The sequence below is a fragment of the Phocoena sinus genome, chromosome 21 (assembly GCF_008692025.1).
Source record: "Phocoena sinus isolate mPhoSin1 chromosome 21, mPhoSin1.pri, whole genome shotgun sequence".
NCBI lineage: Eukaryota > Metazoa > Chordata > Mammalia > Artiodactyla > Phocoenidae > Phocoena > Phocoena sinus.
Window position 1 is genome coordinate 34662189 of NC_045783.1, and position 24187 is coordinate 34686375.

General features: G+C 46.0%; 1 protein-coding gene across 5 annotated transcripts in view; it reads right to left on the minus strand.

Annotated features, from left to right (window-relative positions):
• Positions 1 to 3184: 3184 nt before the first annotated feature.
• Positions 3185 to 24187, minus strand: part of SH2D4A (SH2 domain containing 4A) — a 73986-nt gene continuing 52983 nt past the window's right edge. For all 5 annotated transcript variants that reach the window (XM_032618379.1, XM_032618378.1, XM_032618377.1 and 2 more), the window contains 2 exons: positions 5082 to 5302; positions 3185 to 4434 (listed from right to left, as the gene is read on the minus strand). In XM_032618379.1, the coding sequence (XP_032474270.1) occupies positions 4342 to 4434; positions 5082 to 5302 (314 nt within the window). In that variant the 3' untranslated portion in view covers positions 3185 to 4341. The remainder of the gene's footprint in view (positions 4435 to 5081; positions 5303 to 24187) is intronic.

Below are 24187 nucleotides of genomic sequence, written 5' to 3' on the forward strand. Positions count from 1 at the left end.
AGAGCCGGTGAGCCCCGAGGAAACTCAGCGCTGAAAAGAATACCTGCCATCTAGCAGCCAACAGACCGCAGCCACTCCCTGCGGTGAGCCCCGAGGAAACTCAGGATGTGAAAACAAAGGATACTGGCCCCAGATAGTTCAAGTGCATATCAAAGGAATGATTTCAGTGAGCCCAGACTCTTGCATCTTCCCATACATAGAAAAGCGCTAAATTCTTTAACTTGAGATATCTGGTTTTCTTTAATTAACAATAATCCTTTGACGTTCCCGACTACCTGCCCTTCGTTGCAAAACCCCTATGTGTCCTGGCTCCCCCCTCACCTCCTTGAAGCAGTTTCTCAGAGTTATCTGAAAAGCCGTGTCCTGGGCTGCAGTCCTTATTTTGCCCCAAATAAAACTTAACTCACAACTCTCACGTTGTGTATTTTTTTAAGTCAAAAATAGTTACTCCGGAGGACGGGAACACATAATTCAAACTGAAGTATTATTTAAAGATATAAATGTAGAAAACTTATGTTCTAAAACAGAAACCTGTGCAATGCAGTCTGGAACATGTTCTTGACAAAATGAAAGCAAAGAGGCCCCATGAAAACACATCCGAGCATCCCCCACAAATCACTTCTGGGTCTTCTCTGTGCACCAAATGCAGGAGTCCCAGGGTATATATATGTGAGATATGTGAGGACATAACCAATGTTTGGATGTGTGTGCGTGAAGAAAGCCGCCCCTGCAGAGGTGGCAATTGCAAAAACGTAGACCATAATTTTAAAAAATTAATTAATTAATTTATTATTGGCTGCACTGGTCTAGTTGCGGTGAGCGGGGGCTACTCTTCAATGTTGTGCGTGGGCTCCTCATTGCGGTGGCTTCTCTTGTGGTGGAGCACGGGCTCTAGGCGCGCAGCCTTCAGTAGTTGTGGATCGTGGGCTCTAGAGCACAGGCTCACTAGCTGTGACGCACGGGCTTAGTTGCTCCAGCGCATGTGGGATCTTCCCAGACCAGGACTCAAACCTGTGTCCCCTGCAGTGGCAGGTGGATTCTTTAACCACTGCGCCACCAGGGAAGTCCTGACCTTAATTTTTTAACCTAAAAACAGACCTCATGCCACATCAGCCATGACCTTACGCTAAAAGGATGGTCAATTCCAAAGCATTAGCTCAGAGAGGCAATTTCTGGTGCAAATGCCCCTGAGATATCTCAAGTGATCTGCCCGTGCCCCGGGTTCACTTTATCTCTGGCTGTCCCTGTGTCTTCCTCTTCTTGGTGTGAGGTTTGAGCCAACTGACACTTCTGCTTGTCGCTTAGCCTGCTGGTGATGCCAGAGTACAGAGTGACTCTCTGGTGCACCCTCCTGTGCCTTGATGGGGGTTTGGTGGGAGTGTGAGGTTCTGGCAGTGGGGAGGGGCAGCGGAGGGTCTGGGGGCAACTGTAGGAGACCCGCAATCTCCCTGGGGGAGAGAAGAGTCACCACGGTCAGGGAGCGGTATTCAGCACAGTCCCACGGAGGTGGGCAGGTTGCAGCGCCTGGGGCTGGGGAGAATCCCAGACCAGGAAAGCTCGGCAGGCAGGTCTGGGTGCTGGCCTTATCGAGGCCACAGGAGGGCGAGAGCAGGCCAGAGGCTGGACGTCCTCTCCTTCAGCCTTAACCAGGCTCAGACCCTGGGACACTGAGTCTAATTGCAGAGCTGGGATGAGAATTCAGGCCTCCCCAACCCCATTTAGTGGTAAACAGTTTCTGAGTTATGTAAACCACTCTCCCTCGGAATATCAAGTGCTACTCTTGGCCATCATATCAGCAAACACTGGACAGTTTCTTCCTCTGAATATCAATAGCCAACGAGGTAAAAGAGTAGAGAACTCAAGTCTGCCCCTCCTGGTAATATTAGGTTAATTCAGTCTGGTCACCTGTTTTCTAAGTCTTCCTCCAGTAGGGTGTCACTCTGTAGTTATATCCGGATAGGACTGTACTTATTTCCTCCAAAATAACTGTAGGCAGAGGGTGATGCTAGAATCTTATATGTCTTCATAATTACTAGTGGCTATAGGGTATTTTTCTATTTATTCCAGAACCTTAAGATTTCAGAGATGGATGAAAATAATAATTACCTGGTTATCCCACCTTGTTTAGCTAGAAGTGAAAAACTGAAGTTCAGAGAGGTAGAAGGACCTATCCAAGGTCACACAGCTAATGGTGGGAAGAGATGGGAACGCAAGTTTTTCTTTTCTTTTTAAAATTTTTATTTATTTTTGGCTGTGTTGGGTCTTCGTTGCTGCACGTGGGCTTTCTCTAGTCGCGTGAGCGGGGGCTACTCTTCGTTGTGGTGCGCAGGCTTCTCATTGTGGTGGCTTCTCTTGTTGCGGAGTATGGGCTCTAGGCCCATGGACTTCAGTAGTTGTGGCACGTGGGCTCAGTAGTTGTGGCGCACAGGCTTAGTTGCTCCGCGGCATGTGGGATCTTCCCGGACCAGGGCTCGAACCTGTGTCCCCTGCATTGGCAGGCGGATTCTTAGCCACCGCGCCACCAGGGAAGCCCGGTAACAGATGTTTCTGACTTCCAGCCCTGTGTATGTCTGCAATTTTATAATGTCATGACTGCCGGACTACTGTTAGAAATGAAAGCTAAGAGACAGGTTCTCTTAGACAACTGACCATTGTCTCTCAGACAACAGAAACCACACGGAACATTTCAAGAAACACCTGACAATGATCAGTTTAAAAACTTTCTCATTAAAGCACACATACACCCATGCACACTCACACATATACGTGCACCCCACCCTCTTCTCTGGCTACATTTTACACTGTCCAGGTGTGTCTTGCGCAGCCAACAACTTCACGACAGACTGCTACAACCCTATGCGTCCTTTAAATGAATGCCGCCACAGGAGCCAAGCCTGGAGTACCAGCAAGCCCCATCCTCCCGCGTGATCCTGGTGGCCGCCCAGAGGCCGTCGCCCTGCTGGGCTGGCCCGGGAGCTACTGCATGAGATGCCTGACTGACTGAGCAAATCTGCATCCAGAGCCAAAGAGCCAGGGGGAGTTATCTCCCGCCTTCCCTTCCTCAGGAAGCTGGCGGGCTGTACGGCAACCAAAGGTACACAATGCACATCAGGGTCTGCAATTACATAAACGTCTATATTAGTTTCCTAGGGCTGCCTTAACAAATTACCATAAACTCAGTGGCTTAAGACAAAAGACATTTATTCTGTCATAGTTCTGGAGGCTACAAGTCTGGAATCGAGGTGTCCGCAGGGCCATGCTCCCCTCCAGGGCTCTGGGGAGTCTGCTCCATGCTGCCCCCCCCCGGCCCCCGGCGTCCCCTGGCTTGCGGCTTGTCACTTGGGGCCCTGCCTCTGTTGTCCCCTGGCTGCCATCCCCTCTGCGTGCGCACCTCAACTTCCCAACCCCTCTCTCCTTATAAGGACGCCCGTCGTTGGTTTTGGGGCCCGCCCTAATCTGGCCTGACCTCGTCTTAATTTGATCACATCCGCAAAGACCCTGTTTCCAAATAAGGCCACGTTCACAGGTGCAGGGGGTTAGGACTTCAATGTCTCTTTGGGGGACTCGACCCACAGCACCTAGTGTCCGCAAAGCTCACTCTTCTGCCCTTGTCTATCCAAGGCACGCATGTGGCTTCACCGTCCTCGGCGAGGTCCTGGGTAGAGCCCTGCCCCGCTCCCCAGAGCCAGCGAACCGCTCACACAGGTCCCCTCACCCCCCGCCATCGTCTGGAGTATTTCTGTACATGTGAAGGCTCTCGTCCTACACCTTCAAACTCCTCATTCAGTTCACAACACCCGCAACTTGTGTTCCCTGTGTGTCTTACACCCTGGCCCACACATGCACCACAAGTGAGGTGTGCAGGGCCGTGGGCTCAGCCACCAGTGCAGGCTCTTTCGTCAGTCCCTGACGCCACCGAGGAACTTCATAGGAACAGGACCCCAAGACCTTCCGAGATGAGGCAGAGAGGGAGTGCCAAGGCCATGGAGGACTTCTGGTTTTGAGGTGCCCCTTAATTCCTAAAAGGTTCCAATTTCTTCTTCGTTTATTCCATACATCACTAGGGTTGTAGCCTTCATGTTGGGAGCTGCGGAGATGGGGGTTCTTCTCCCTTTACTGCTGGGGTGCGTACAACGCAGAGGTGATTCCCTCTTAGCGTTAATTAAACTCCAGCATCTGTGCAAAAGACAGGTCGCCATGGGACCCCCAAGGGTCCTTTCACTTGATCAGGATCGGCTCGCTGCAGGGCGATGTGGCTTCCTACACAAGTGTCCATCTCCGCGGTGTCTGTCTGTCCAGAGGACGGCCAGCTGGCGGCTGCAGGACGACACGATGACGCTGTCACTCAAACAGGCCCTGGTAGTCGGGTGGCTGTTCCTGCTGACCGCAGGGGTACAGAAGGAGCTCCTTCCCCAGGGAGGTGATGGGTTCCTCCTGTGAAGCAGAGGGTACAGGTCAGGCTGTGCCCAGTGACAGCAGCACAGGTATTAGGCGGCTCCTGAGTCTTATTTATAAGACAGTTTAATAGGAAGCCCTGCCCTCCCTACCCCGCCAGAACACATAACTTCTGGTCTCCCCTTGGTGTTCACAAAGCTTTCTTGGCTTAGGCAGCCTTGAAAGAGATTTTTCTTGCCCACAAACTGCCACGTGGTCTCCCTCCCTCCTGGGCTTGTGCTCTAACTTAAGAGTGTTCTCATGATGGAAAAGAATATATTAAAAAAAAAAGAATGTATATATATATGTATAACGGAATCACTTGGCAGTACGGCAGTAATTACCACCACATTGTAAATCAACTATACTTCAAAAAAAAAAAGGAGTGTTCTCAGATGTGATCAGAGTGCACAGATTTTGTAGCATCTCCTGCATGCTCTGCCCCAGTGAGTTCTCCCTGAGCATTTGAGGAGGAACTAGGTTCAGTGATAAAGGAAATGCCATTGACAATCCTGATTTTCAGGAGGGGTCATCAAAGGCTAATCCCCCACTGCCTGTGTCAGTCATTTTTCTTGGAATTGCCTTTCACTGTCAGAGCTGCTGCAGGACCCCTATCACGAGCCAGTGAAGTCTGCGCATCGCTTCACCTTGTGGTACTCCACCAAGTCAGCCAGGCTGGCGTGCTGCAGCTGGTCTGCACCCAGGAAGCTGTACGAGTCCGTGGAGGCATCTATGAGGAAGTGTTTGCAGCCGTCCTTGGACAGATAGGACAGGACGTAGCCCTTGATCCTCTCGCTGACCCGGATCAGAAAGCTGCCTGGCACGCACGTGCTCAGAAGCTCATTCGCTCTCTGTACGGTGAGAATTCCTGTGGGAAAGAAGAGGTGTTTCAGCCAAATCATTTCCAAAACTCCCCTCTGTTAAACGCAGCTGAGTGGATAAAGCTAATAAAAATCTGAGCAAGTTTAAGTCCAGTTTGAGCTTCTTAGGAATACGGTATAGTATCATTCGTCATCTGGTATTTGGTGACTGGGCCGGGGTAGGTTACATAAGCAAATGGATAGTATAAACGAGAGCTGAAACGTTTACCCCTCAGAACACATTTCCACTCGCACACCCACTGACAACAGCACAGGCGTCAGGTGGCTTCTGAGTGTCGTCGGACCCTTGACGGTCGTCCTGGGAGGGTGAGCTCTCCCCAGTTGACTGATGGGGACTCTGTGGCCTGGGAATGATCCTGCTTGATCTGGAACGGTAGTTCTCACCCAGGGCAATGTCTGGAAATGTCTTGAAACATTTTTGGTTGTCTGGGTGGGGGGCTACTTTCCTCCAGTTCGTTGAGGCGGGGATGATGCTAAACCTCCCACCGTGAACAGAACAGCCTCACTACAAAGAGTGATCCGGCCCCAAATGCCGTCAGTGCTGAAGGTGGACATCCTGGTCAGGTGTCAACAAGTTAGTGACAGAACCAGGATGGGCCCAGGCCTACCCAGTGCCCTCTGCTGTGGCTACTCCTAAATGATGCTTCATTTACAGGAATGAAGGTAGATATATAGGTATATGCATGTACATGGGTATATATATGCTTATCTATTAATATTTATGTCTTCACATACATTCAAAAGAGTGAAACCCTTCATATATATACACATGAGTTTTATACACCTATGTATACATGTGTATAGTTTGGATGCTTCATGAATTCATACTGATTCAGACCGGCCTTTCCCCCAATGAGTCCACACTCATGACGTCCGACTCGTATTCCCGGTTCCCCTTCTCATGCCTAGTGTAATTCTTCAGATGAACCAGCAATGTGATGAGACAGCCAGAAAGCACACAGACACGTCTTGGCAGGGTGGTGAGGGCGGTGAGCGACTCTGACCTCTGACCTGGGGAGCAGCGTTCTCTGCGCCCTTTCCAGCGTCAGCAGATGGGACCCCCTGCCTTCTCCCATGCTGGTCCTCAGTATCGTTATCAGGAAAACCCAGAAAACCTCCTGGTGGAAAGGCAATGGATTATCACAGCCCTTTAGTCTAACATGACTAAAGGTGGTAAAGTTAATTGAGAATTAAACCTAATTATCCAGGGTGAAGCCTAAACTAAAACTGCTTCTATGTTCTCTTTTGTAAGCAGACCTTTAATAAAGGGAGGACTGGAAATCCGCTGTTCTCCCCCGCCGAGACCAGCTGACCGGCCCGCCTCCTGCCCCGTCCCCCCCTGCAGGGCCCGCACCTGCAATTCCCGGTGCGTGAGGCTCAGCCCCAGGGCGACGCCAGGATGGGGGTGGGAGTCGGGGCGCTGGACAGGAAATGAGCCTGCTGCCTCTCCTCTGGCCCCAGCTCTGCTGTGTCCCTGCCCCACGGGGCACCTTCTCTGTCCTCTCCAGTCACCTTCCTGCCCTTCCCCAGTGAGACTGAGCCACTGGACACGGCAGGCACCGTGACCGTGAGGATCCCCTGGGTCAGCTGCTGGGTGTCCGCATCAGGTGCCCAAGCGACGCCCAGGTGAGCTCCCCCAGCTACGACCGCTTCTGTCTGCCTGTTGTACATTCTGCACACACCGGTCCCACGGAGGGCAACCGGAGGCTGAACCAAGGCCACAGGTGACCAGCCTGCCCGGGGCCTGCAGGGGACCAAGGTTTGAAGACTCTGGGTCTGTCTCTGAAACCAGGGGTATTTTTCACTGACTTCAGAATCGAGCTGAGGGGCTCATTCTGAAAAGATTTCTCTCCCCTCCCCGACTTACTGACAGGCTGACTCTGAGATTCCAGATTACTTCAACAGATGGGACAGATGTTATAATGTATAATGTCTGGATTTTATCAAGATGGATTTGGATTCCTAAAATGAAAGCTATTCTGGAAAATTATAACCAGAATAAGGCAAATTCCTCCTAAAATCAGGTCATATAGTAGCTGTAAATCAAACCATCCGAGAGCCTCCCAGTCTGTAACTATTCCTCATTACACACAAGTCCTGGTGCTGTCTCATCTCCAGAGACACCAGAACTTGGTCCTAATGGGGCCTCCTTCCACTCGGTGGTACCCACGGCAGGTGCAGAAGGTGAATGCTACGGGGACTAGGCTTTGTTCTTTTTGCTTTACAACAGGGTCACCACGCCTGAAGGGCATGCTCTCTTGGTGCACCTGTGATACAGGTCGATGGACAATTTCTCACGATTCCATCGAGGGCAGCGGGTGCCTTCAGGGAGGCCTGACTGAGGTCACTGTCAAGCTCCCCCGTAAAGGGAGCTCTTGAATGCAATGCCGAAGTCCAGCATCAGATATTAATCACCACGGACTCGTGTCCCGTGCACGACTCTTAAGAAATTAACTCTAGAGCAGTGAGTGGCCTTCCTCCAGTCCCTGAGGCTGTGACACCTCCAGGCCACCTCCCTCCCACCAGCTCTCCTCACACAAGAACCAAACCTGTCTGAGAGCATAGAAGGATCTCCGCACTAGTGGAAACGGATACATAAAAGCTTCCTTCTGCTTCACCAGTTTTTTGAAATGAACCAGCTCTTCACCCAGCGATCTATTTTGGAGCTGAATCCAGGCCGGGTGGGGCAGAACGGCGGTGGCCCGGGGGACAGCAGAGGGCATTGTGCCAGGGGAAGGGGCTAAGCTCCCGAGAGCCTGGACCCCCGGCTTGGAGGGGAGCAGAGAGAAAGGTCCCACTCGTCCCGGTCGTCTGTGTGATGCCCGGCGCCCTCAAGAACAGTCCTATTCAACAGAACTTTCTGTGACGATGGAAATGTTGTCTGTGCCGGTCATGTGTGGCTACTGAGCACCTGACATGTGACTGAGGGACTCAAGTTTTAATTTTAATTAATTTTGATGTAAAGAGCCAGGCATGGCTAGTGGCTCCATATCGGAGAGCACAGCCCTAAACCCCTGTGAGTATAGGTTTAGCGCTCCAGGCCAGGCCCAGGAAAACTGTTTTTGCACAGGAGACGATAATTGGACCCCAGGAGACCTGAAACAACTCAGAACCCCCCGCAGGACCCTCACTGGAAAGCCAAGTGACAGCGACTCCCCTACAGAAGGAGGGCAGGTAAATGGGATGCCCTTTGCCGGCCCTTCCTCCGTATTCTCCAAGATTCAGCCCAACAGCATGAAGCGTTCTCATCTCTCCCTGAGCAATTTGAGGCTCAGGGTCCACCAGGCCCGGCGAGCACTCACTCAGCCTCTCCAAGGGCTCACCTGGCCCGACCTCCACCTGGGCAAGCGCCGTCCACAGCTCTGAGGGGACCACGGCACATTCTGCTTTGTGTCTCCCTGCTCCACCACGTAAGCAACGAGCGGGCAGCTACCACTCCTTATTTATTGTCACAGCCTCAGCACCTGCCACTCAGGATGCCCAGAAAAGGTCTAACGAATAATTTTGTCTTACTTCTTTCTCTAGGACACTTCTAGCAACCACTACCTCTGGTCTGAGAACTGTTACCATGGGGACAAGGGGTGCACTCATGTTTCTCCAAGGCACCGCTAGCTCTAACTCTGCTGATACATGTACATCTGTGTAGCCTGCTTCCAGTGTCTGGAAAAGCTGTGTTTAATAACCAGATGAAAGATAACCCAATAACAACAGCACTGAGGGTTCTTTGTGTCTGCCTGGCACTTCTCCAGGTGTGCCTTCCCTCATTTAATCCTCACGGTGGCCTGAGGAAGAGGCACTGTCACTGCCCTTCAAGGACAAAGGGGAAGGCCCGTGTTGCAGAGTTCCTGATATGCGTAAGGTCTCTCGGGTGGGCCCAGAGTGCTGGCTGGACCAGGTGCCTGACCCGAGGCCAGGATCACACACACCCATCCAGAACACCTGTCCCCGGCGGGCACGTCGGTTCTTCCAGGCAGAGCCCTGCAGACTGCAAGTGTACACGTTATCCCCAGGGAGTCTTAAGCTTGGGAGAGAGCTCCTTCCTACTTTACACTCTCTGACCCTGCAGTATGTAAAGGAAGCACATTCAGAGAGGCTCTGGGTCCTGCCCTGGTCCTCTGTGTAGAAGGAGACGCACCGTGATGCTGACATTCACCCTTGACGTCTCAGGCACCTTAGGGATGAGGAAAAACGGTCAGAGCTCTTAAAGTATTATTCATAATGTTTCCTTAATAATTCAAAGGTTAAAATTACATCGTTTGTTCTCACTTCATCACCATGGCTAACACTTACTAACCAGGCCTGAGTATGCGTCACACACAGTTCTAAGTACTTTATGTACTGTACCTTGTTCAGACCAGCCCTGGGAGGCAGGTAACGTCGTTATCTGCATCAGACTGATGAGAGTCAAGTGCAGGAGTCGTGCGACTTGCTGAGGCCACACAGCCGGTTGGTGGGGGACCGGGAGCTGAGCGCAGGCGGCCAGGCCCCAGAGATGCGCTTGTCGCCAGCGTGCGTGCTCGCCTACCCACACCGGCTCAAGAAGCAGCATCTAGCCTGCTCTGGCTGCGGCAGCAGAAGTCCAGGACACAAGGCACGTGACAAAGAAAGTCTGACAACAAAAGCGTGGACTTAAAGCTACTTCTCTAAAGAGTACAATGCCCCTTTCCAGAAACGCATCCCAAGTAAACCCCCAAGCAGAGCCATTCCCCTTGGTGGGACCCGCTCACTGCCCTCTCTCTTGCCTCCGAGGTCCCTCCAAGACCACAGTGGAAACCGCAAGCCCAGAGCCGAGGGCGTCAGTGATGGGAGGTGTGAGGCTCTGAGTGCAGGCAGGCCCTGAACCCAGTGGCCGCAGCGTCAGGGTGAGGACCCAACTGCATCATTTGAAAAACTCAAGGGAGAGAGGGTTTGTGGTTAATGGACTGTTCTCAGCATTATTGGAATAACATACTAAGCCCTGGGTAATTTATGAGAAGAGCCAGGGTCTCCCAGAAAAAGAGCAATGTGTAGTATTTGCTGCAGAAAAGATAGCTCTTCTCAAATCTGAATAAATACTGTAGCTTTCACCTCTTTAGGTTTCATCTTCAGGTATTTCAGAAATCTGAACTAACACTACACAGGCACATAGGAGAACCGCAGAGAATAATTTGGACAAAGTGCTTGGATGCCTCGTTGTAGATGAAGCTTTGATGCTGAACGGAAGTGACTCCCAGGGCTCATGGCTCAGGCCCTGCTGGTCCCTCCCAAGGTCAGGGCTTCCCCGTGCCCTCCCCTGCAGAGGCTGGAGATAGGTGGGCCCCAAGCCAGACATTTACAACTGGCCTCCCGTTTACATTTCAGGGGGCAGGAAAAAGTGGGCCTCAGGCCAGACTAGTCTTCTGTTTGCATTTCCTGAGACAGGAGAATGATGGGTTCTAGGTTAGACATTTAAAATCAGCCTCCTGTTTGCTCTCCGCAATGGAAGTGACAACAGAAACAGTGTAAATAGCCCGACTGTCTCCTGTGGATGCCTGAAGATAACAGCCGTGGCAGGAACAGAGAGGGGCTAAACTTTGTTTGGGTAAAGGATCAAGAGGTCACATATGTCCCACCCTTGGGGCAAGGGAGATGCTGCACATGTGCAGAAAGCCTCCTTGGGGGTCAAAAAGGAGGGGGCACTACCCCATAATGGGTAATGCTAAGGCCGTCCCATAGGCCTCTGGGCTGGAATCCATCTTGGAAAAAAGTTGCGCACACACGTGTTAGGGAGGGTCCTAGGGCAGGGCAGGTGCGGAGAAAGAAACCAGATAATTGGTCAGAGGTGAACAGAGATCCAGAAGAACTGCCCCGTATAAGTGACTTCACCGCCTCTTTACTGCACTCCTCATTAGGGAGGACGCCCACACCCGTTCTCTCTGGGTGTGCATCTCTGCCTTGTTTCTGTCTTAACTAAACAAACTGTTTCCCTGTGTGCTCTCCCACTTGCTGTGCTGTGTCTCTAATAATAAACTTTGTACCTGTTTTTACAGTTTTTGCCTCTGTGAGAAATGCATTTTTCACTGCGGGCAAGAGCCAGGGGTGTGGTGGCTTGGATTCCTGGTTTTCATCCAGGCTCCCCAGGTTCAGTTTCTGGGCAGGGAACTAAGATCTCGCTTCACGCCACCACTCCCTGCTGCCTCTGCGAGATCACTGCCATGCACAGGCACCGACGCCCTCCTGCTTCCGACCACAGCCTCTTCCACTCCATGAGGTAGCCGAATCATAGATGTAAGTGAGGCAGGGTGAATACATTTGTGTGACTTTGAAAAGTCACACAAATCAGTAATTTGTGCTTAAGACAGAAGCTTGAAAAATCCCTTTGTGAGAGATGGGTAGAATTTTGATGGCCCCCCAATTAAGAAATCTCCACTCCTCAGCAAAATAGCTGAAGGACAGATTATCGCTTATGGATGCCAGTTTCCAGGTTAATTAAAGTCTTATCCTGAAAGAAATCTAGGGAGGCTTCTGTGAGACTTTCTCAATGCAACCCATCCAGGTATATACACTCAGCCCTGGAGGACTGTGCTGATGGAGCCTGGATGGCACACTGCAGGTATAATGGAGAAGAACAAACCTGACTCCATATTGGACCTATTCCTTTAGCTCTAACCGTTGAGCTCTGTGGTCCGTGCTTAGTCATACAGGCTCTGCACCTTTGTAAAAAAGAATGCTGCCTATATCCTGAAATATACAGGGTAGCCCATTCTCAAGGCCTGACCTTTAAAGGTACAATGCTTTCCATTCATATAGAGATAAAAAGTTGCAGAACAGAGAATAACCTTTGTCTTGTTGTGACCTGACCTATGTGAACGTCGTGACCTATGTGGACAGCTGCAAGAACAAAGGATTCTGACACCAAGAAGCACACCACCTCCCCTTTTAGTGTAAAAGAAGCCTGAATTCTAGCTCGGGTAAGATGGTTCTTTGGGACACTAGTCCACCATCTTCTCAGTCTGCTGGCTTTCTGAATAAAGTTACTCTTCTCTGCCCCAACACCTCATCTCTCAATGTATCCGCCTGTCATGCCCTGAGCAGTATGAGCTTGGACTCGGTAACACTGGGAAGACAAAGACACAGGACTCCTCCTGGACAATCATCTCTAGGGAACTTAAGTTCCAGAGAATAACTGCCTCCACAGAAATGGACAGGATTTACTCCCAATGGAGGATGAAAATTTGGAGGGTATAGCAAATATGGAAAGAATCAAAATAGTTGCAGTATGAACTGTGTTGGTAGCCCATGGATGTTAAAAGGATTTGCTTTTTAAGTAGCTTAAAATGTAAAGTTTTAAAAAAATGTAAAGCATTTGGAGGGCACGTTTGATCATATGCCACGACAGCAAAGACATCCACAAGTAATAAATCAGGTGGAAATATTTCATCAACAGTCTAAGCATTTCCAATTTTGGATAAGGAAGCATAAATTACATTTCAGAGGAATAATGATCAGCTGTTGATGCATAAAGCAAGCATGTGAATTATCTAACGACAACAGAAGTAATTAGAAATTTCCTAAATCAGAAATCTCTTTATACATTTACTTCTATCTTTTTCCCACCTTCCCACTCCTAGTTCCTGCTGGTTCCTAAGCTCCTGACACTGTTGCATATTTAACAGGAGTAGGAAAATGGACGGAATGAAGGAATGGGTCTGTGGGTTTCCGGATGGACCTTCAAACTTCAGTTTTATTTATTCCTTGGCCCTTTTCTCCAAGAAGTGGTACGATTAATTACATATCTACCCACATTGAAGACTCACAGCAGGAAACAGAATGAGTGAAATGACTTTGCTCAGAGGGGTGTTAAGTTTGGCCAGGAAGGCTCCCCAACACTTATCACCAACTGCACAAACGGTCCAGACCAAAAGGCGCTCTAATAGGGTGGCCACACACAAGAATGAAATGGATAAAAACAAGGATCATATTTGAGGGTCAAGACAGTCCTGAACTCAACACAAGCATGTGAGGAGATAAGCAGTGAGGAATAGAGAAGAAAACAATCCCTCTTAAGGAAACAAAACCGAATAGACTTAACAATTACACTAAGAAAATTATAAATCTAGAAAAGAGAAGACACTGCTTCAGTGACCCTAGGACTCACTGCCATCTCACCACATCCTCCCTCCTAACCCCACGCTCAACCCTAACTGCTTGTTACGCTGAACTTTCCACACAGCTTTATCCCGTTTGTGGGGTGGCTGTCCGTTGGTCCTTCCAAATTACTGTCACCTTCTGGGGTGACCCCCTGGGCTCTAGGCTTTTAAAGGACAGGCCCTAAGTAAATACTTGAGGAAACAGCATAGGACGGTTTTGGCAGTAATTAAGATCTATTTTGTTGAAGTGCTGCCTCTTCCTCGTATGTGATGCTGATACTCAAGACAATACTTTGTGGTGGGGTGAGGGTGATGAGGAACAGAAAGGCAGGGAGGACAGGAGGGGCGAACTTCCAACAGGAAGCTGATCGGTTCTGCTTACAACAGAAACACTGCACCAGGCCCTAAGCACCTCACACATGTCAGCTGACTTACTTAGAAAACAATGCTGTGGTGTAGATACTATACCCATTTACAGGGGAGAAAACACAACTGAAACCCAGTGATCCATCTTGGAGTCTGGTACTAAGCCTGCACCATACTACCTTTCCGAGCTAGGAGCTAAGAAAACTCTGTGCTGCTTTGGGGCATTAAATTTTTTAAAATCAGTTTGAGATATCATTTACGTACAATAAAATTCACCAATTTTAAGTGTGCTGTAGATCAATTCTGACAAACGCATACAGTTGGCTAACTACTGCCACAATCATAATAAGACTGCACGTCTGTTACTCCAAACCCTGTGGCTTTGGAACATTTGTATGTCAAATAACTGCTTCTTGGAATCCCACCTGGAAGTGAGCAAAACAGTGTCCAGACAAAGGCGTGCTTTTCCCTTATTCTCAGAGGTAGGGATGGGGCAAGACATAGCTGAATGAGGTCTCTTTGACACTCCCATTTCACCACTGACTGTGAAACTGAGTGACCTCGTTCATTTATCAGAGAAGCAAATCTCTGTGGTATTACTCTTCACTGATTTAAACTTCACAGGTTAATAAAAAGCACCACATAGGTGTTCTCACTTGTCCTAGTGCAGACACACTGCGGCTTTGAAGTCAAATAGACCTGGGTGTGAATACTGCCTCTGCCACCACAGGTGAGGAAAGAACCTACCATCTTAGTTCCTGGGTTCTTCTTCTATGGAGTGGGAATGAAAGTTACCTTCTTCAAGAGCACAGTGCAATGCTTGGCCCATGTTAGCCCTCGAAATATTACAGCTCCAACAGAATACTCTGACAGTAGAATTAATAAGAGGCCAACAGTGTTACTGGACTCAAGATCAATATATAAAAACATAACTTCTTTACACCACCAACAACCAATGATATAATTTTAAAAATCTCTTTCAAAATAGAAACAAAAAATATAAGTACATACAACTAAAGTCTGGTTTGCTTTCTTTAAAGTGCATGTCATGTATGGGGAATTTATTTAATGATTTAAAAAGAAATATAAGGAGACATTTACCATGTTCATGGGTGGAAAGATATGATAACATAAAGATGGCAATTGCCTCTCCAAATCAATCTACAAGTTCAATGCAATTCCATTAAAAATCCCAACGAGAGTTTTAAAACTTGACATTACAAATCAGTGGAGAAAGGAAGGACTATTTAAGGAATGATGTTGGGACAACTGGCCACTCGTATGAAAAAAGATAAATCAAGCCTCTATACCACACATCATATATAAAAATAAATTACACGGTGGAGTCAAGATGGAGGTGTGGGAAGACGCAGACTTTGTGTCTGCCCACAACTAGGGTACCTGCCCCAATGCCCAAGGAGACGAGAGGAACCCCCAAGCGAACCGGTACAATGTGGAGGGACTGAGAGGGCAAGAGAAATGGAGGCTGGACAGGACTGGTGCCCCTGAGGGGTGACTGAGAGGGGGCAGGGGTTCCCACACCTAGGGGGACCCTCAGGGGCTCAGATCGGGGGGATGCGAGCCCAGCGTTTCCCCTGCCCAGTTAGCCAGGGAAGTCTGCCTGGCTCTCAGGCCAGGTCCTACGCCTTCAGAGGTCCCCCCCGGGCTGGGTTGGTGCTGGGGACATAGAAGGGAGGTGGGGAGAGAACAGGAGAGTCAGGCGGGAGGGGCCCTCCAGGACCAGAGGAGTGGGAGAGGATCACAGGGCGTTTGCTCTGCCCACTGGGGCCTGGGGAGCCTGCTAAGCTCCCAAGCTGATCTCCCACCCTCTAAAGCCCACTCCAGACCACGTGGGTTCTGGGGACATAGGAGGGAGGCTGGGGAGATCAGGAGAGGCAGGTAGGAGGGGCCCTCCAGGATGCGAGGAGCAGGAGAGGAGGGTGTTTGCCTCCCCACTCGAGCCCAGGAAGCCTGCTAGGCTCCCAGATGGGGTCCCCCGCCCACTGAAAGCAGGGGTGGGGGGCATTCCTGGGTCCCTTATGTTCCATTGAGCCTAAGCCCCACCCGCCCCACGCCCTACCCCCCACCTTTTCCAGCCCTGTGGGTCCTGAGCATAGGCCCCGTCCACCGCCCAAACCTCACCCTTGCTTCGGCACCACCCTCCACAACCAAGGCCTTTTCCACCTTTTCTTTTTCCTCCTCCTCTTTTTCACTATTGTGGTTCTGTTTTACCTTCTGGTTGTTGTTTTATCTATATTTTAATTTTTATATTTTTTCTAACATAGCTGTTAGTTTCCTAGTCTAATTTTATTTTTTACATTGCTTTGTTTTGTTTTTTTGCCACCCAGTGTGGCTTGCGGGATCTTGGTTCATGAGCTGGGGGTTGGGTTGAAGCTCCTGGGGTGGGAGCTCCGAGTCCAAACCACTGGACTAACAGAGAACCTCAGACCCCAGGGAATATTCATCGGAGTGAGGTCTTCCGGAGATCCTCATCTTAGCACCAAGACCCAACTCTACCAAACAGCCTACAAAATGCAATGTTGGAAGCCTCAGATCAAACAACCAGTAAGACAGGAACACAATCCCAGTCATAAAACAAAGGGAAAAAAAAGAGATGCAAAAAAATATGTCACAGATGAAGGAGCAAGGTAAAAACCTACAAGACCAAAAAAATAAAGAGGCAATAGGCAATCTACCTGAAAAAGAATTCAGAGTAATGATAATAAAGATGATCCAGAATCTCGGAAATAGAATGGAGGCATGGATTGAGAAAATACAAGAAATGATTAACAAAGATCTAGAAGAACTAAAGAACAAACAAACAGAGATGAGCAATACAATAAGTGAAATGAAAAATACACTAGAAGGAATCAATAACAGAATGACTGAGGCAGAAGAACAAATAAGTGAGCTGGAAGACAAAATGGTGGAAATATCTGCTGAGGAGAAGAATAAAGAAAAAAGAATGAAAAGAATTGAAAACAATCTCAGAGACCTCTGGGACAACACTAAATGCACTACAGGGGTCTAATTACAGGGGTCCCAGAAGAAGAAGAGAAAAAGAAAGGGTCTGAGAAAATATTTGAAGAGATTATAGTTGAAAACTTCCTTAACATGGGAAAGGAAATAGTCACCCAAGTCCAGGAAGCACAGAGAGTCTGATATAGGATAAACCCTAGATAACACACACCAAGACACATATTAATCAAACTAACAAAAATTAAATTCAAAGAAAAAATATTAAAAGCAGCAAGGGAAAAACAAAAAATAACATTTAAAGGAATCCCTATAAGGTTATCAGCTGATATTTCAGTAGAAACTCTGCAGGCCGGAAGGCAGTGGCAGGATATACCTAAAATGATGAAAGAGAAAAACCTACAACCAAGATTACTCTACCTGGCAAGGATCTCATTCAGATTCGATGGAGAAATCAAAAGCTTTTCAGACAAGCAAAAGCTAAGACAATTCAGCACCACCAAACTAACAACAAGTACTAAAGAAACTTCTCTAGGAGGGAAACACAAGAGAACAAAAAGACCCACAAAACCAAACCCAAAACAATTAAGAAAATGGTAATAGGAACATACATATCGATAATAACCTTGAATGTAAATGGACTAAATGCCCCAACCAAAAGACACAGACTGGCTGAATGGATACAAAAACAAGCCCATATATATGCTGTCCACAAGAGACCCACTTCAGACCTAGGGACACATACAGACTGAAAGTGAAGGGATGGAAAAAGATAATCCATGCAAATGAAAATCAAAAGAAAGCTGAAGTAGCAATACTCGTATCAGATAAAATAGACTTGAAAATAAAGACTGTTACAAGACATAAGGAAGGACACTACATAATGATCAAGGGATTAATCCAAGAAGAAGATATAACAACTATAAATGTTTATGTACCCAACTTAGGAGCACCTCAATACATAAGGCAAATGCTAACAACCATGAAAGGGGAAATCAACAGTAACACAATAATAGTAGGGGACTTTAACACCCCACTTACACCAATGGACAGATCCTCCAAACAGAAAATAAATAAGGAAACAGAAGCTTTAATGACACAATAGACCAGATAGATTTAATTGATATTTATAGAACATTCCACCCAAAAGTGGCAGAATATACTTTCTTCTCAAGTGCACACGGACCATTCTCCAGGATAGATCACATCCTGGGTCACAAATCAAGCCTCAGTAAATTTAAGAGAATTGAAATCGTATCAAGCATCTTTTCTGACCACAGTGCCTATGAGATTGGAAATCAATTACAGGGAAAAAATGGTAAAAACCACAAATACATGGAGGCTAAACACTGCACTACTAAATAACCAAGAGATCACTAAAGAAATTGAACAAATAAAAAAATACATAGGGCTTCCTTGGTGGCACAGTGGTTGAGAGTCTGCCTGCTAATGCAGGGGACACAGGTTCAAGCCCTGGTCTGGGAAGATCCCACATGCTGTGGAGCACCTAGGCCTGTGAGCCACAACTACTGAGCCTGCACGTCTGGAGCCTGTGCTCCGCAACAAGACAGGCCGAGATAGTGAGAGGCCCGAGCACCACAATGAAGAGTGGCCCCCACTTGCCACAACTAGAGAAAGCCCTCACACAGAAATGAAGACCCAATGCAGCCAAAATTAATTAATTAATTAATAATTTTTTAAAAAGAGTAGCTATTATCATCATTTAAGGGAAGTAAAAACTTAAAAAAAAAAAATACGTAGAAACAAATGACAACAAAAACACAATGACCCAAAACCTATGGGATGCAGCAAAAACAGTTCTAAGAGAGAAGTTATATCAATTCAATCTCACCTCAAGAAACAAGAAAAATCTCAAATAAACAATCTAACCCTACACCTAAAGCAACTACAGAAAGAAGAACAAAGAAAACCCAAAGTCGGTAGAAGGAAAGAAATCATAAAGATCAGAGCAGAAATAAATGAAATAGAAATGAAGAAAACAATAGCAAAGATCAATAAAACTAAAAGCTGGTTCTTTGAGAAGATAAACAAGATTGATAAACCCTTAGCCAGACTCATCAAGAAAAAAAGGGAGAGGACTGAAATCAATAAAATTAGAAATGAAAAGGGAGAAATCACAACTGATACCACAGAAATAAAAAGGATTATAAGAGACTACTACAAACAACTATATGCCAATAAAATGGACAAACATGAAGAAATGGACGAATTCTTGGAAAGGTACAATTTTCCAAGATGGAACAAGGAAGAATTAGAAAATATAAACAGACCTATTCCAAGTAATGAAATTGAAGCTGTAATTAAAAATCTTCCAACAAACAAAATTCCAGGACCAGATGGCTTCACAGGCAAATTCTATCGAACACTTAGAGAAGAGCTAACACTGATCCTTCTCAAACTCTTCCAAAAATTTCCAGAGGGAGAAACACTCCCAAATCCATTCTATGAAGCCATCATCACCCTGATACCAAAACCAGAAAAAGACATCACAAAAAAAGAAAATTATAGACCAATATCACTGATGAACATAGAAGCAAAAATCCTGAACAAAATAGTAGCAAACAGAATCCAACAACATATTAAAAGGATCATACACCATGATCAAGTGGGATTTATCCCAGGGATGCAAGGATTCTGCAATATATGCAAATCAATCAATGTGATACACCATATCAACAAGTTAAGGAATAAAAACCATATGATCATTTCAATAGATACAGAAAAAGCTTTTGACAAAATTCAACACCCATTTATGATATAAACTCTACAGAAAATGGGCATAGAGGGAACCTATTTCAACATAATAAAAGCCATATATGACAAACCCACAGCAAACATCATACTCAATAGTGAAAAACTGAAAGCATTTCCACTAAGATCAGGAACAAGAGAAGGATGTTCACTCTCGCCATTCTTATTCAACATAGTTTTGGAAGTCCTAGCCATGACAATCAGAGAAGAAAAAGAAATAAAAGGAATCCAAATTGGAAAAGAAGACGTAAAACTCTCACTGTTTGCCAATGACATGATACTATACCTAGAAAGTACTAAAGATGCAACCAGAAAACTACTAGAACTAATCAATGAATTTGGTAAGGTTTCAGGATACAAAATTAATGCACAGAAATCTCTGGCATTCCTATACACTAACAACAAAACATCAGAAAGAGAAATTATGGAAACAATCCCATTTACCATCATAACAAAGAGAAGAAAATACCTAGAAGTAAACCTAACTAAGGAGGCAAAACACTGTACTCGGAAAACTATAAAACACTGATGAAAGAAATCAAAGATGACATAAACAGATGGAGAAATACACCATGTTCTTGGATTGGAAGAATCGATATTGTGAAAATTATTATACTACCCAAAGCAATCCCTATCAAACTACCAATGGCATTCTTCATACAATTAGAAAAAAAAGTTTTACAATTCGTAGGGAAACACAAAAGACCCCACATAGCCAAAGCAACCTTGAGAAAGAAAAACGGAGCTGGAGGAATCAGGCTCCCTGACTTCAAACTATACTACAAAGCTACAGTAATCAAGACAGTATGGTACTGGCACAAAAACAGAAATATAGATCAATGGTATAGGATAGAAAGCCCAGAGATAAACCCATGCACACATGGGCACCTAATTTACGACAAAGGAGGCAAGAATATACAATGGAGAAAATACACCCTCTTCAATAAGTGGTGTCGGGAAAACTGGACAGCTACATGTAAAAGAATGAAATTAGAACACTCCCTAACACGATACACAAAAATAAACTCTAAATGGATTAAAGACTTAAATGTAAGGCCAGACACTATCAAACTCTTAGAGGAAAACATAGGAAAAACACTCCTTGACATAAAACACAGCAAGATATTTTTTGACCCACCTCCTAGAGAAATGGAAATAAAAACAAAATTAAACAAATAGGACCTAATGAAACTTAAAAGCTTTTGCACAGCAAAGGAAACCATAATCAAGATGAAAAGACAACCCTCAGAATGGGAGAAAAATTTGCAAATTAAACAATGGACAAAGGATTAATCTCCAGAATATATAAACAGCTCATGGAGCTCAATATCAAAAAAACAAACAATTCAATTTAAAAATGGGCAGAAGACCTAAATAGACATTTCACCAAAGAAGACATACAGATGGCCAAGATGCACATGAAAAGACACTCAACATCACTAATTATTAGAGAAATGCAAATCAAAAGTACAAAGAGGTATCACCTCACACCGGTCAGAATGGCCATCATCAAAAAATCTACAAACAGGGCTCCCCTGGTGGGGCAGTGGTTGAGAGTCCGCCTGCCGATGCAGGGGACATGGGTTCGTGCCCCAGTCTGGGAGGATCCCACATGCCATGGAGCAGCTGGGTCCATGAGCCATGGCCGCTGAGCCTGCGCGTCCGGAGCCTGTGCTCCACAACGGGAGAGGCCACAACAGTGACAGGCCTGCATACAGCAAAAAAAAAAAAAAAAAAGTTAAAAAATCTATAAACAATAAATGCTAGAGAGGGTGTGGAGAAAAGGGAACCCTCTTGCACTGTTGGTGGGAAGGTAACTTGATACAGCCACTACGGAGAACAGTATGGAGGTTCCTTAAAAAACTAAAAATAGAACTACCATATGACCCAGCAATCCCACTACTGGACATATACCCTGAGAAAACCATCATTCAAAAAGAGACATGCACCACAATGTTCACTGCAGCTCTATTTACAATAGCCAGGATATGGAAGCAACCTAAATGTCCATCGACAGATGAATGGATAAAGAAGATGTAGCACATATATACAATGGAATAGTACTCAGCCATAAAAAGAAACGAAATTGAGTTATTTGTAGTGAGGTGGATGGACCTAGAGTCTGTCCTACAGAGTGAAGTAAGTTGGAAAGAGAAAAACAAATACCATATGCTAACACATATATATGGACTCTAAAAAAAAAAAAAAGTGGTTCTGAAGAACCTAGGGGCAGGACAGGAATAAAGACTCAGATGTAGAGAATGCACTTGAGGACATAGGGAGGGGGAAGGGTAAGCTGTGACAAAGTGAGAGAGTGGCATGGACATATATACACTACCAAGTGTAAAATAGATAGCTAGTGGGAGGCAGCAGCATAGCACAGGGAGATCAGCTCGTGCTTTGTGACCACATAGAGGGGTGGGATAGGGAGGGTGGGTGGGAGACACAAGAGGGAGGGGATATGGGTATATATGTATAAGTATAGCTGATTCACTTTGTTACACAGCAGCAACTAACAACAACGTAAAGCAATTATACTCCAATAAAGATGTTAAAAAAATAGTACATTAAAAAAATCATGGTGAATAATATTTGATTTTTTAACCAATAAAGAAGTCAATATAAGGCTTTTCATGGAAATTAATGTAAGAATTGGAAAAATAAATTCTTTACAAACTAATTTAAAAAAGGCTAACTGGACAACAAATCAATGCTAATTGAATTAAGGTGGTTCCACCGCAGGCTGTTAGATTAACAAAGAAGTCTGGCAATACCACGTATGTCAAGTATATGGGAAGAAAAACTCTCAAGTATAGCTGGTGGGAGTATAACTTTGTATAATCACTTTGGAAGGCATTTGGCAATATTTAATATAATTAAAGATGCACATACCCTACCTCCCAGCATTTCCACTTCTAGATGTATACCCTGAAGAAATTATTGTGAATGTCTACAATGAGACCTGTTCAGGGTGTATACCACATCATTTTCTGCAATAGCAATAAAATGTACCAAATGTAGGAGAAGGGATGAATGAATAATGATATGTGTGTGTAATAATATATATATCATCGTTAAACACAAATAAAGCATTACGTGTTTTATAGCGTGTGTATTATAAATATTTAAATAACATATATCATATAACACTGCACTACAGGTAAAATGAATGAGCCAGTCTACATTTATAAACAAAGAAAAACCCAGATAACATAATGTTGAGAGAAAACACACGTTGCAGAAGAATGTCTATAACATGATACCCACGTAAACGTTAAACACAATATTCTGTTTTATAGAAACATACATATACCTATGTTTTATATTTTTAAAATATATTTTATAGAAATACACAGGTATGCATATATATAATAAGAGTATAAAAATATGGATGGAAAGGACAGCTTCAGAAGAGTGGTTCACCCATTGGGAAGGAGAGAATGAAATAGAATCAAAAAGGGAATAAAAAAGGAGCCTTAATTCTCTCTGTCAGGATTTATTTCTTAATAAAAGCAGATGTGAAGTAAATATGGTTTTTAACATTCACTGTATCTGGAGAGTAGCTATAACATGTTTCATCACTGGCACTAGATATATTTCCCTCTGTACTGTTCTTGTTTAAAATATTTCATAATTAGAAAAATCATGTTTAGGGACTTCCCTCGTGGTCCAGTGGTTAAGAATCTGCCCGCCAATGCAGGGGACACGGGTTTGATCCCTGGTCCGGGAAGACCCCACATGCCACAGGGCAACTAAGCCCATGTGCCACAACTACTGAGTCTGTACTCTAGAGCCGTGAGCAGCAACTACTGAGCCCATGAGCCACAACTACTGAAGCCTGCGTGCCTAGAGCCCGTGCTCCACAACAAGACAAGCTGCTGCAATGAGAAGCCTGTGCACCGCAACTGAGTAGCCCCCGCAACTAGAGAAAACTCACGTGCAGCAATGAAGACACAGTACAGCCAAAAAAAAAAAAAAAAGAAAGAAAGAAAGAAAAGAAAAATCATGTTTAAACGAGGAGAGAAAATCCTCCATAATGTGGGTGGGCCTCATCTAATCAGTTAAAAGCTTCACAGGACAAAGACTGACCTTCCCTGAGCAAGAAAGAATCTGCCAGGGGGTGGACAGCCTCTGGATCTGAGCCACCAATCTGGCCATTCTCCCTCTGGCTGGCATGCCCAGCAGGTTTCGGACCCACCAAGCCTGGGACAGAGATGGGGGGGTCTCTGCTCCTCTCTGCCACTGCACTGAGTGGTGGCTGGCACTCCCTCAGGTTCTGTGCCTGGTCTTCCTCTCTTACCATCTTCCCAACTCACCCCTGGAAAGTCTCATCCCCTCCATGCTTTTAATTATGGGCTAACGATCCAATCTATTATCTCGAGGGTTGACCCATTAATCTGATTGCCAAATGGATACTTTCACACAACGGCCCCCCAAAACATTCAAACTCATCATATCCCAAACGAGTGCACTGTCCCCCTCCCCTAAGTCCCTGCATCCTCCTGGGTTCCTGTCTCACCAACAGCGTGCAGCTTCCACCCACCCCACAAGCCAAAGGCCCAGCAGCCCTCACTTCCCTGGTCTCCTCCTACCCAGCCCCATCCTTACCCAAAGCTAATTAAGAGAAAGGGGTGAAATAGAAACTTCTGT